This window comes from Vigna umbellata, chromosome 4 (assembly GCF_029865625.1).
Source record: "Vigna umbellata cultivar VRB3 chromosome 4, Vumbellata_1.0, whole genome shotgun sequence".
NCBI lineage: Eukaryota > Viridiplantae > Streptophyta > Magnoliopsida > Fabales > Fabaceae > Vigna > Vigna umbellata.
In genome coordinates this window covers 69486620-69501662 of record NC_142168.1, presented here as the reverse complement: position 1 = coordinate 69501662, position 15043 = coordinate 69486620, and the positions used below count along the sequence as shown (strand labels likewise).

Genomic DNA, 15043 nt, shown 5'->3' with positions numbered 1-15043 from the left:
TTTATTTAACCTATTTAAAATAATAATATATATATATATATATATATATATATATATATATATATATATATATATATATATATTGTTAAGAAGTGTATTTTAAGTCTAACTCAACCTCACAAAACCAGCTTGTAAAATGAAGTTTGCATCCATTTATATACTATGAATTAACCTTATATCTAGTCGATGTGAGACTTCTAGCGGATGGAAGAAGTGAACTTTAAGCCTAACTGAACCCTATATAATCAGTTTGTAAAGTAAGGTTTGCTCCTTATACTATGAATTGGTCTTATTATAGAACTTCCAACAATATTTTTGTAACTTTATTATCTGTTGAGTAACTAATTAAAATATATTAAAATAATACACTTATAAATATGCATAATATTTTGCAGAAATAATATTAAAAAATACTTTACTTAATTATTTGAAAATGAAAAACTACTCAATCACATATTTTATCAAGTAAACATTTTCTTCATTTATTATAAAAGAAAATTGTCTAATTAAACAATTAGATTAAAGAAATTTATTAAAGGATAGTGTATAGATGAATAAAACTGAAGACAACTGAAACTCAAAAAATTATAAAAAATTATTATTATGTTAGGATATAATTTTAAAGTTTTGGATAATTTTAAAACATAACCATTAAATAATCTCAAGTATACTTACTAGTTCTATTACTCCAATTTCTTGTGGTACTGCGATTCTATAATCAGAAAAAATATGTTACACCGTAGAAATTTGCATATCACGCAAATAAAATTTTGAAAAAAATTTGATATATATATATATATATATATATATATATATATATATATATATATATATATATATATATATATATATATATAAAGTTTGATTGCTCAAATAATCATTTTTGTCTTCAAAAGATAATTTAAAATAAAAGAGGCCAACAGTCTAATAATTGCACCTACTAGGAAAAGGAAATGTAATTCACTCACTATTAAATTAATAATATTATTTTCTTAAAAAGAATTGTGTATTAGGTCATTCAGCTCTTCACTTTTTCATTTATCTCTCACTGTTCCTATGCATGGGTTTGTATCTGATTGGCCCATGCACTTCAACATTACACGCTAGTGCGCAATTGGCCCCATTAATGGGGTCATGCCCAAACACAGCCCATTCAAATATAAAGAATAAATAAATAATTTTCAATAAAAATACCAATTCAAAACTCATACAAATTCAAGTTAAGAAATTAAAATTAATACCAAAAGAAGAAAATAATTAAAATCGAGAATTTGCGACGGAAATTATGCAACGGTAACTGCGCACGTTTTTTTTTTTATCATCTAGCATTAAAGGTTAAGAGATTATAAAAATATATGTTTCTATTCAAGCAATATTTTCTTGGCATGACGACAGCGACGTAAGTGAGCACTATATTGTTGTCGTAATACGTACAAACAATTATGAAAGAAAATATTATGTAATTACCCTGATTATATTAATTTCTTCATCCATTTTTAAAAATATATATATTTTGAAAGAAAATTTATTTCTCTCCTTTTTTTAGTGAAATGGGTAAAAAATATTGAATTAAATCATTATTTAAAATAAAACCAATCATTTAAAATTTATACTTGTATAGTACAGTGTAGTGGAGGCTCAGCATTATTCCGTTGTCTTCCTTCTCCGTTCCTCACTCTCTTTTTCTCCTTTCTCTTTCTTTCACTGGAATTTAACCTAGATCAAAAGATGACGGTGCTGTGAGAAAAGCGTGATAGAAAGAGAGAGAGAGAGCGAAAAGTTCACAAAGCATCTAAGGAGCACGTGAATTCCGACATGAAACGGTCTCAGGTTGTAAACCACCACGACAAATTTGGATCTGTCGTTTACAAACATAGCCGATCTTCGCTGTAAACGAAGCTTTGCTGAAACGACCACGCACTTTCTCCTCACCGTTTACTGCTCGTAACTCTCTTGTTCTTTCACAGCGTCCGTGTTCTGCTTTTTTTTTTCCCTGTTACTGTGAGAAGACCGTTACGCAGCGGAGGGTAATTTTATCACCTACCTTGTTTTTTTTGGCGTGGTGGAATCGATTGTGCCACAGGAAAATCGGTCTTCGCTACTGCGTAGTGCGTAATCGATTCTGCAACACGCCAAAGACAAAATGGAATTGTTTTTATTTGGTGGAAATTTGGTTGACTTGTGTGGGAATGTTGATGCTGTGAGTAGTTCGTAGGTACTAGCTAGGTAGTATGATCCTCTTCTTGCCCTGTCTCTTCCCGTGATTCACTCTGGGTTTGACTTTTTAAGTGAGAATATTTATGGTTTTTTTTTTCTTGTTCAGAAATCACTGTTTCTTTACCCTTACTATTTCAGATTGAAAGGGGAAAAATAAATGCTGAAAGTCTGAGTTTTTGCTATTAATTTAAATGTTTGGTGATGTGTGTGGGCGTCTTTGTCTCTTTCAAGGCTGGTGGAGAATAAGCGCTAAAAATCAATTTTTGACTTGGACTATTTTGTGTAGGTTTTGTTCTGCAACGAGTTGGGCATTTTTATCAGTGTGGATATGGGGAAATGTTTGTAAAAATTAATCGATAGGTTGCATCTTTTTTTCTTGTATACTTTTTCTTTCTGAGAATCTAATGTTGTTTAGGGAACTGTAGAAGAATTGGTCTTTTGGTTGGTATGTGTCAAGGGTTGCGCTGATTACTGATTTGATTTTGTTACTTGTGTGCAGTTTGGAAGTGGTTTTCTTGCTTCAGCCACCTGATGAGGAATTGATTTGTTGATGTTCGAGGTTGTTATTCCAATTTGTCGAGCATGGATAAAGTTTCATCGGACTGTCCATACCCCGGATGCTTTTTTTGTGTCATGAAGGAAGGGAATCCGAGCAAGCGCCGAGCTAGTGTACTGAAATTCTTTAGAGAGCTTCCAATTCAAGATGATGATGGGCAGGTTCTCCCTATCAGTGGCCTTTGGAACACGGCTATGGCTCATCCAAATGACCCGGAATTCATAGAGCTAGGTATTTTTGAATGCATGGCTGCTCTCATATGGAAGGGACTGAAGAACCGGCGCTGGCTTTCTCATGATCAAAATATATATATTCCTTATTATGCAGCTCATATAATTGGTTCCTACACTATGAATATGGAGGAATTTGCAGAAAGTGCTGTGCATGCAGGGGTCATTCCTCCCTTGGTTGAGCTTTTAAGAGGCAGATTAACTTGGGTTGAGCAGAGGGTGGCAGTTAGAGCATTGGGACACTTGGCTACATATGCCAGCACTTTTCCTGCCATAGCAAGCAATGGTGAAATTCTTGAGCTCTCCATTCAATTGGCAATGAGTTCCCTGGAAATAGTTTATTCACACTTCTACCAATATGTCGATAGAAGGCTTAGTTATCATTGTGATCTGCTTACGCGTGGTATGGGTGGTGTTGAAATGGAGTCCAGGAAGGCTGAGGAATGGGCTAGTCAGTTGCAGTGTTGGTCCCTTCAGCTAATTAATTGCTTTGCTTTTAAACATGAATTTCTTCCCACCATATGCAAACCAGAATTTCTGATAAAATTACCTGGCATGTGGGGTGGACTTGTGAATGAGAATTCACCAGCTGGTATTGGCTTGTTAAGAACAATTTGTCATCAAAAGCTTGGTAGAGGGCCTGTTGCCAGTTGCCCTGGTATTATTGACGCATTGTGTAATATTGCTCGCTCTTCAGATGACTGGCAGTATATGGCTATTGATTGTCTTCTATGGTTGCTTCAAGATCCCAATACATGTCACAAGGTGAAATTTTCTCAACTCCGGCTTGGCATCTGGTTTGGTTTTTCATATATGTTGAGCTTGTTTGCACTCATGAACACTAAGGAATACTAGTGATTGTCTCAAAGAATGCGTTGATTTGCATGTCAGTGAAATTTGATTCTTATGCCTTGAACTAACTTTTTCAATTAAAGAAAAATGGAAATGAAAGTAAAGGCCTCTTTTACCTTTCAGATCTATCACGTTACATTCCTCTTATTTGTATTCTTCCTTGGTTAAAAAGGCTTTTTCAATTTCTCTAATTTCACTTGCAAATTTCATTGAAAGTGGAGGTCTGACGAGGAAAATTTTCTGGATGAGATGATTCTGAATACAAGAATGTTAATCTGATGAGAAGGAAATAAAGAATGGTTTTATTTTAGTTTTTTGGTTTCTATGACAGTTTCATTTGACCATCTATAGACAGGCGACTTAAAACTAGTTAATACTTCCTTTCATTAGTGTCCCAAAAGGAAGGTGGCTGGTCCTTGCCAATACACCAATGAATATGTAAAGTATAAACTGGATGTATACTAACAATGATGTTTTCATTTATTCATTCAAGCTCCAATTGCTAGAGATTATGATTATAAGTTTCTATCACTTGAATATTGTAAATTGGTTTCTGTTTTTGATAAGGCATTGGCATATATTGTGTAGGTGATTGATAAAGTCGTGCCTGTATTAGTTGATCTTGCGGAGATTACAACTCTGGGTGATCACAAAAAGCTCGGTGATTCAATTGTTAGTGTTCTTCAAGAGTGCATCCAGTCTCAAGGGTCAGGTCGAAGCTCCATTAGTAATCGTACTAAAGAACAGATTGAGGATGTATTAAATTCAAAGCAGAGATTGAAGTGGGAAAAGAATATGCCCAAGGAAGATCTACATATTAAGCAGGCCGCTGCTCTGGTTGTCAAACTTGAAGGAAATTCCTTGTTCTCATCTGGAAATATTTCTGGAGCTGCTTCAAAATATTCTGAAGCTTTGGCATTGTGTCCTATGAGATCTAGGAAGGAGAGAGTTGTTCTATATAGTAATCGTGCTCAATGCCATCTTTTGCTGCAACAACCTTTGGCTGCCATCAGTGATGCTACCCGAGCACTATGTCTTCATAAACCTGTCAATCGTCATGCCAAAAGCCTTTGGAGACGAGCACAAGCTAATGATATGCTTGGATTAGCGAAAGAGAGTTTGTTAGATGCTATTTTATTTATAAACGAGTGCTCTCAGTCAAACGATCCTGATCTTTCATTGAGGCAAAATAAAGTTCCAGATTATGCAGAGCGTTTAGTTAAGAAGCAGATGCGTGCTGCGTGGTTATTCCGAGAGGCAGCTGTTAAGCATGGTGGGGTCCATAGTCAGGGTGATGGTGGTGATATGTATGGTCCAGAGACAGATGATTCTGAATGGGAGACAGCTAGTGAAAGTGATATAGGAAATGATGGAAGGGATGATATGGGTGATGATGACGACGGTGATTGGAATAATGATGATGATAGGAAAGATTATGACAAGCCTTCAATGAAAGGTATTTTCACTACAACTTTCCTATTTCTATGTTTTATCTTTAATTTCCATTATTATGTGATCCCACTTTGGTCTTGTTATTTTATATTTGAGTGTGCATTTTAAAATAAAAGTAAGAAAGAATAGGACCTATCAACTTGAAATATAGATATGTAAATTCTTTTGAATGGCATTCTCTCACCCTAAAGGACACCTACTGTCTGTTTGGTTTAGTTTAGGTTGTGGTGGAGAGTTATATTTTGGGTTCATGCATACCATAACCTGAATCTCTCGCTTTAGTTTAGACATCTTGAAAATAATAGTTCCTACCTGATTGATGCAAACTGGATAATTATGATAGTTCCTACGTGACGTGACTTTGGATTTTCGGTTTTCATTATGATAGTGGTCAAATTGATGCAAACTCACAGCTTTCATTTGTTTGTAACATCGTCTAGCCTCCGTTCTTAACCATACTGAAAGCTTGTGCTATTAGCCAGATTTCCTGTACTTGCCTTGCTTCTAGTATGATAAAACCATTGAATAATTCGGCTGATTGCCCTTTTTATAATGTCAGAATTTACACTCATGCAAAAGAGTAAATTTGATTGAATAGGTTGTACTTGTGCCCTATATATAGAAAGAAAAGAAGAATAGTTGTATAAAGATAACATGCCCGCAATATTAAATCACATAAGTTTTAATTACTGAATGGAATTTCTCTCTGCAATGCATATTGATCGGGGAGGGGGCAGTAAAAATATGTATATATCCATGTATGTGGCATTTTTTTGCAAATGGTGTGTAATTATCAGAGGTTTGGTTTTCTCCAGATATAAAGCATGGATACAATGTGCAGCTTGCGGAAGAAGAACCTTGACATAGAAATCATTGCATTTGGTGCATTAGTTCTCCGCACAAATGAAGCAGGGTTGGATGCTGTGACTATTCTAACTCTGCATGCATTGTGGGCTTTCAAAGAGAAAATTCTAAGTAGGTCGTTGTAGTAAGTGGCGGGTTGAAAGTGATGACTGAGTTTTTGGTCTTACTATTATTTGAGGTTGATATTATATATAAAAGTTTTCCATGTTCCATATTTGTTCTCCCCATTTTTCTAGTCAAGTGTAAAAATCGAAGATTTCTAGTTTGGAGAACTGCATAGCGTTTTGGAGGATGTGAAGTTTTTTTTTTCTTCCGGAGGTTTGTGTATATAAACCCTTTGTGCTTAAGCTTTCTTTGAGTCTGTTTCCACTATTATTTTACTATTATTTTCATCCTACTTTTCTTCATCAGCTTGGCCATCTTATATTTTCTTGCACTCATCCTGATGACAGATTTCTAATTTTTAAAATAATTTTAGAAAACAGTTGAAGAACTGATGATTAATTTTTAATTAAGTTAATCCAAACATATGCAAATTGAATTATAATTTACTGATTACATTATTGTGGAGTAATAGAATTTGGCTTTTAGATATAACGTTGTCTGCGGGATAAGATTGTATTATCAATGTGAGGCAATTGTTGCAAGCAATGTTTACTATGTTCTTTTTGTGCTTAACTTATTTTTTAATTTACATTTATATTGTCAAAAGCCACTTTGAAATATGTTTGGATGAATTCTATAAGTATTTCTAAACGAGTAAAATCGGAAGCAAAAATTGAAATATGTTTTTTTTTTTTCATAAATTAATTTAGGTAAGTTTTCATTTATTATCTGCACAAGTAAGTTCTAATTTATACAAATTAATGTTGTTTTCTTAAAAGTGTTTATTGAAATGTTTACTCAATCAAACACTAAGAGACGCCCAAAAAAGATGGGGAAAAATCTTCCTTGATGACATTTTTTTTAGTTAACAAGCTAAAGAAGTGGTCACATTTTAAGCTAATAAGGGTTGACAATTGGTTGGGAGTTTTAATAAACTTTTACAATTGTAAGAATAATATCAAGTTGCTGCATAACAACTGTATATTTCTATTCTTTTTTAGCATTTCTTTGTTATGCAATATTTTTTAAAAAGTATTCTCTTAACTTCCAATTATCAATTCCTAAGTTTAAAATGTAATTTCATACTATGTGAAATTAAATATTCTGCTTAGACCATGAGTTAGAATTATAACAATAAAAATTACTCTTTTAAATTTGAAAAAAATAAAAAAATTATTAAAATATGAATTTTATATAAAGGTAAGAATAAAGCTATAAGATAAGTCTAAAACTTATATGATTTAATAGAGTTTAAATAAAGAAAAATAAGACTGGAGATATTATATTAAAGCTTGTGATCTTTTATTTATAAGATTGTAGAACTAAACTTTTTGAAAATATCGATTTAACTTTTTTTACTGTTAACAAAATAAATAAAGATGAGGTGAAACATGTAAGTGAATCTACTCTATTCACCAGATTAAAAATGAATTATTTTAATTTGATTCACTTTTTGATGAGGTAAAAATTTTCTAATCTAGCTCAAATTGAAATGGATAATTGATTCTTTGTTTTATAAAAATATAATTAATATATTAACTTATTTTACCAAATACTATTTAATTGAAAACTAAAGTGTTAATTTATATAATTTGATAAACAAATAAATTAAATATTTAACATATTAAAAAATTATTTACTAATATTATAATATTTAAAATAAATAAATTATCAACCTAAAAATTATAATAAAAAATTGTGAAAAATGATAAAAAAAACTAATAAAATGTTAATGTTAATAAACGTGGTCCATTTTAATCATAATTAAAAAAAAAAGACTAAATTTTTCCATTCGACTGAAACCCATAATTACGTGGACTGACTAAGTTTAGAACTCATTTCTATGTCTCTACCTTCAAAGGTAATGATAGATGTCTTCTTTTATTGAATTTTGTCCAGCAGTAGCGTTTTTTTCATTTACTCTATCTTTTTGTTTCTCTTTCTCTGTGTTTGTCTCCCCTTTCTTTCTCTCTTTTTCTCTCTTTCTTCCTTTGTTTATCTCTTCCGCTCTTTCTTTCTTTCTTTGTTTTTCTTTTTCTATCTTTCTTTTTCTCTTTATGTCTTTCTTTCTCCCTTTCGATCTTTCTTTTTCTTTTTTTTCTCTCTTCCTCTCTCTTTCTTCGTGTCCATGTATTCATAAGTAAAAAAATAATGTTACGGTATCTTTAATTTTAAAAGTCAACATTAAATTTATTGAACGTAATCTTATTTTATCCTTTTACTTTATGTAATATCTCAAGTATAATAGTATATCATAGATTAATCACATATAATAATATGATAGACCAATTCACATAAAACTAATACAATTTTTTAACAGTACAGTTATCCAAAATAACCATAAAACTAAAAACTTTACAGAACAACATAAGTCTGATACCAAATATAGACATAAACCGAACAGTGATACAACACCTTGTATAAACCGATTGATTTACAAAATATAAACTAAGCATATTGACTGAATGGTCCAATCTAAAGCTATACACAACTGATGACCGAGCGGTCTTAACCTAAGCAACAAAATCCTCGCCTTTCAAATGATGACCACATGATTAGATTATAAACGATAATGACTTATTAAGCCCCTAATGAAGGTTAAGGTGCGATTGAGTTGTCATTAGACCGACAAAAGGTAAAAGTCCATCACAACTAGTATAAATAAAGGTTCCAGGTATGACTTTAGACATGATGCACTATATACATGCATTACTTATCGCTCGGTTACATTACTAACTTGAGCGTCAGAGTGCCTTTGACAAGTGTCGTCCGCCCCGCTTGGAGAAGGAGGAGGATGACCACCTGAAGTGCATGGAGAAACGTCTGATCGGTCTTTAACCTAATGCCTAGAGCAGCGTCCGTCCATCCGTCCAATATGCAAGGTTTATCCAGTCTTCAAGGTCCGTCCGGTCATCCACACATTCTTGAATGCTTTGAGTATATAACATCAACCCTATAACCGAAACACCAAGTGTACTATGTTAAAAAAAATTCAAAAAACTACATGAAATGATTATGAAAAACAAAAAATATCTTCACATTTAAATAATTAAGTATAAAAACTAAATCTTTAAAAATATTCCTTTACATTTACATATTTAAATACAATAAAAATAATCAAATTTATTTTAAATATTTTAAGTTGTTATATTTTAAATTATAACTATTCTTTTACAAATAAAAATAGTTGTTGTAAGAAATCGTTAGAAAATATAATTTAGTATTTTTTTAATCAAAAAATAAACCAAATTGTAGATAATAAAAAAATTAAAATTATATAAAAGTAGTAATTATAATTCAGGAGACTAAATTGTAGAAAAATTTAAGAATAAAAAATAAAATTAATATTTTATGAAAAGTTAGGAACTAAAACTATAATTAATTCCGTTTTATTTGAGAAGGAGAATACCTACCAGACATCTTGGTACAAGTAGAAACTTAAGACATAAAATAAAGAGACAAAAGAAAGTGGTGGGAATGTGTTTGGGTGTGCTCCTATTTATAGACTCTTTAAGGCAACTCTGTAAAATTAATTTTAGTTAGGTGTCCTAAATTTATTATCTTAGGTTGTTGATTATGACAGGGTAACCTAAAGAAACAGGATATAGAGTAATCTTCAAATGCAAGACGTGGATATAAGCAAGCACCTTGCAAATCTAGAAATGTAGAATAATTATTTTTGAAATTAGGTAAGATTCAATTTATTTTAATTAATACATATAGTTGTCATTTGATTTCATAAAGTACAGTCATTGCTAATAATCATTTATCATACTTCCCACCTGATGTGACACTTAAAAAATTAATAACCACCCAAAAATATATTCACCGATATTTTAAAGTGATAATAAATCCTATATAGTTAAACTTTTTACCTAAATAAAGGGTTTAAAAAAAACTTAATATTATATATATATATATATATATATATATATATATATATATATATATTAATGTTGAGATAATTTAATTAAAATATATGTTCTATATGTCTATATCACAACAAAACCTAAATTTTATAACCAACACAACTTAAAATATGACTTACAAAATGTTGAGGTTAGAAAAATATTTACTTTGCTTAAAAGTTACAAAAGTGCAGCAACTTTAACTAAAATTGACAGCTTGACCTTTATTTACTAAAATAGTTATAACTGGATATAGACCTCGTTTTTAGGTCATTCCAAAGCTAAAACGAAGCTAACATCCAATGGCATAACTTTCATGATGGGCTATCGGAGAATCCACTAAGTGAACTTTTCACAATAAAAGTCACTTTCTCCATGTCTAAATTCGTTCAGCAAATTTATGTAGAAAATTATTGACTTTTTGCAAAGTTTTAAATTGCTCAAACATTTTAAATTGGCATTATAATATATACAACAATTACACATACTGCCATAGATTTCAACCACTTATTATTATTATTATTAAAATTTAGCATAACAACCTAAAGCAAAATGAAAAGTCTTTAACAGAGAATTACCTAATTTCAACCGATAACTTTCATTTACCATTTATAAGTTTTTACTGGGTTGAAATTAAAACCAAGAGTACTTTATTTCCAACATTGTCATTCAATATCTAATTTTCTAAATTTAAGATTACTAGTAAAATTCATATACAAGTTAAATTCCCAACCTAATATTAATATGAACAAATTTTCAACTTGCACCAACATTACAAATCTAATTCAAATAAAAGTAAGTTAACTAACTACCTATCTTGGAAATGAATTTAGATTTAGAGAAATATCAATAATTAGGTTTCAATATTAATCTATAAGATTTTAATTCCAAAACAACTAAAACATAAATTACAAACAATCTAAATGTTAATTTAGAAAAATCAAAGTTCTTAACTTCACAATTAAGAAGGAATATGAAAATTAAAATACAACAAATCTCATCTTATAAGTCAATTTTATAAGATTGAGTTAGACTTAAAGTCTAATTCTCAATATAGTATATGAGTCATCTAAAGTCTATTATAGTAAAATTCGTTGTTCATTAGGTCTATTGTGTCACTCGTTATTGGGTTACTAGGAAATCACTAATTAATGTATAGTTTCATGCTTGAGATGTATATGTCTCGAGTAAAGGATGTGTTAGAAATCCCACACTAATTAAAGATAATTTTTTTTTACAATATATAAGTTAATGCAAACCTCACATTACAAATTAGTGTATTAAGGTTAAATGAAGTTTAAAGTTCACTTTAAAAATAAAATAAACTTATTATGTTTCAAAACTAAATTAGGTGGTTACAATCATCCACGAATATAATTCAATCATAGAGAATATGAAAAATGAGGTTAGACTTCTAAAGATAAGAAGAAAGGATAAAGAAAAAAAAACATGACTAATTTTGCTTTTCAATCAAAAAGATGAAATTAAATGAAGATGAGTACAATTTAAAAGGTTTTGTGTGAAAGAATCAACACATGCAATTTATAGTTATATTGATTATTATTTTCTTCTATGTAGTGATGTTGGTTTCTTAGTGGATGTTCACTAAAGTTCACTTCTAATATAAAGAAGAAAGTAGTAGGAAAATATTATAAAAATGAAAAGTTTATTTAAGAGTTGTCTCCACGATTTAATAAGTCTATAAAATGTATATGAGACTTGAGTAATTGTGTATGATTGTTGCAGAAAAAAATTGTATGAGAAGGCTTACGGTTTTTTTCAAGAAAAATTATATGAAAATTTACAATTTTTGTTAGAAAAAATGTATGTTGAATAATAATACTCATGGATGTAAAGTTTGAGGTGTGAATCATGTTAGATTTATTTTATGTTTTTATTTTTGCTCTTATATGTGAGTGTGTTTTTGTTTACAGAAATTAATAAGAACCATTATTTTATAAAAGAAAAATACACTTAGACTCTATTTTAGGAAGACTCTTGTATGAAATTAATTAAACTCATATTTTGTACACGCCATATAACATTTCACTTCACAGTATGATAGGGTAAATTCTTTCTACCTACGAGGCACAATATTATTTCACACCTCCTCCAAGTTATAGGAACTCCACAACTATCACCCCCTAGTATCTTCCTTTACATGAGTACAATATTAGTAGAATTAGGATAACCTCATCCTCATAGTCTTCATTCAATATACATCCTAAAATTATTCAATGTAGTATTTCCTCCTTGAAAATAACTACATTCACATTTCATACATTCCACAGTTAACATTCCATAATATATTTTGGTAACCTCTAAGTTTTATTCAGTCACTCACACATTCACAATAGATTTTGACCAACATTCAAACTCTACTCGGCTACATGCATCTATAATAGATTTTGGCTAACACCTAACACTACTCAGTCACACACATCCACCCATTTTATTTTTAAACCTTAAATCATTTATCATATTTCTAAAATCTTCTACTCCCATTCAATATGCATACAAACTCGTTCAACGAGACAAATTTGAAACTTTTCTTACCTAGGCTCACTCAACAAACATCCTACTCATTCAACGTACACCTTTGGAGGTATATTTACCTAGTGATTGTTTGACGTGCCTAGCTACCAATCTCTATAAGTTCTCCAGATTTTAATATCTCAAATTTCGCTCAACGAGGGTATTGGCTCCCTCAATGATCAAATACGGGAAGCTTTTAACCAAATAATTCTCCTAGTTAGGCTATACTCGCCTAGTGATCTAACCACCTTAAATTCTATAGATTTTGTTAAAATACATTTCATTTTAAAAGTCTTTTACTTGCCCTAAGGTGACCTAAACCCTATGAGCCTTGTTTATAAGGCTTGTCCAACTAGTTTTAGCTCACTCAACAAGTAAAGTGACATGAGTTATCTATATTTTCATTAGTTGATTTTCTCTCAACAATTAATTAGTTTGTCTAAGAAGTCTGCACAATTTCAAAAACTCAATTAATACAATAGATAAATCAATTGGTCTATTATGATCACTAATATTTTTTTCTCTTGCTAAAATTGCTTTAATTAGTTTAAAGGTAACTTTAAATATTTCATTAACTCAAAAGAGGTGCCCTTATTTATCAATACTCACACAACAACACAAGTTATAATCCAACTATACTCAATTTAACAACTCATACAAAATCAAAATCTATCAACATAGAACAAAATCTCAATTCATATGAGCAATGGATCAAATTTTCTTATAACCTATTCATTTGAACCAAAAACACATGCTCTCTTTACCTGAATTGAGCTTCTGACCAACTATGTCCTCAAAAACTCTAACTCTCACATGTACTCTAACTATGTAGAAAAAAATTTTGATCAACAATTTGAACCAAAAATAAACTATCTCAATTCAGATGAACAATGGATCAAAATTTTCTTATAACCTATTCATTTGAACCAAAAACACATGCTTCTTTTACCTGAATTAAGCTTCTGACCAGCTATATCCTCAAGAACTCTAACTCTCACATATACTCTAATTATGTAGAAAAAATTTTGATCAATAATTTGAACATATCCTAACAATTATAATCAAACAAAAATTAATTTTGAACCCTTTGAATAAATTGCAAATGTCATCTAACACAATGCAAACCATATAAAAATTGACTTAAAAAAATGATAAAAATGATCTTACTAAAATATTTTTTTATAAATTAAAATTGTATTACTCTATGTGAATACTCATAAATAGTTATCTTAAGAAAAAATAACATAGAGATAAAAACGTATATAAAATGTAGAAAAAAGAGAGATAATTTTAGAAAAATAGTAATTTTTATAAAATAAAACTTAACAAATTATTTTTTCTATTTATAAATGTTATATTTTAATAATAAAATATTCAAGTTCAATTTATAAAAATATCAGCATCACTGTTAACTATTTTCTAGATTGTTGTATTATATGCAGAAAATAAGATTATTAAAAACTAATTTCATTGAGTAGGTGATAGATATTTAGATTTATAAAAATTTGGCGACGGTGAAACTTTGATTCAAAAACTATAATCCTTCGTTTCTTTAGTAACTAAATTTATATTGACCCACATTCTATCCCTCTTATATATATATATATATATTATATATATATATATATATATATATATATAATATATATATATATATTATATATATTATATTATATATTATATATATATATATATATATTAAGAAAAGACAGTTAAATTTATTTAATTTGAATTTATTCAATATTTCTTAATCATTCACAAAAAGTTTTATCAACAGCCTAATTTCATATATGCACGAACATAATTATTCATATACACTTCAACTAAATTCTTAAATTTAACTGATTATTAATAGTATGACTTCTTTAACACTAATTCCTAAGACAATTAAATTATATTAGGTATAAAGCTAAACATTTACAAAATACAATAATTCATATAAATACAGATAAAATAATTGATATTATACTCAATTATTCGGATACATATTGTTGGCATTGAGTTTCACTGTAAACATGCACTTATAGTAATACTTGTATTTTTGTAGAGTCACAACTAAAGGGGTTATCACCTTACTGCTTACAAGGTTAGTCTCTTTCGCACCTAGGATCAAAAGAGTCGAGCGACTAGGACCTTTTATCATTCTCTCTCACTAATTCCTCTTTATATGAGTTAAATGATTGGTAGTATATCAGGATACCCCATTGTTGAACCCATAATGTCAGTACATACACAATCACATCACCACAAATAATTTCTCTTTGAAATTCTCATAACAGCATCACCACACATCCAAAAAATATCACCACCTCAACAAATCCGCA

The 15043-nt window shown here is 29.8% G+C and overlaps 1 protein-coding gene across 3 annotated transcripts; it reads left to right on the top strand.

The window, feature by feature from the left end:
• The first annotated feature begins 1633 nt into the window (after positions 1–1633).
• LOC148201084 (uncharacterized) lies at positions 1634–6581 on the top strand. 3 transcript variants are annotated; one of them, XM_088114232.1, is made up of 4 exons: positions 1634–1944; positions 2717–3768; positions 4444–5311; positions 6123–6581. In XM_088114232.1, exons 2-4 carry the CDS (start codon positions 2800–2802, stop codon positions 6167–6169), a joined length of 1884 nt encoding a protein of 627 aa, XP_087970358.1. In that variant the 5' UTR covers positions 1634–1944; positions 2717–2799; the 3' UTR covers positions 6170–6581. The 3 variants fall into 3 exon arrangements, with proteins under 3 accessions (XP_087970358.1, XP_087970359.1, XP_087970360.1); XM_088114233.1 differs by having other exon boundaries at positions 1634–2027; XM_088114234.1 differs by lacking the exon at positions 1634–1944 and adding an exon at positions 2475–2577.
• Positions 6582–15043: the final 8462 nt, after the last annotated feature.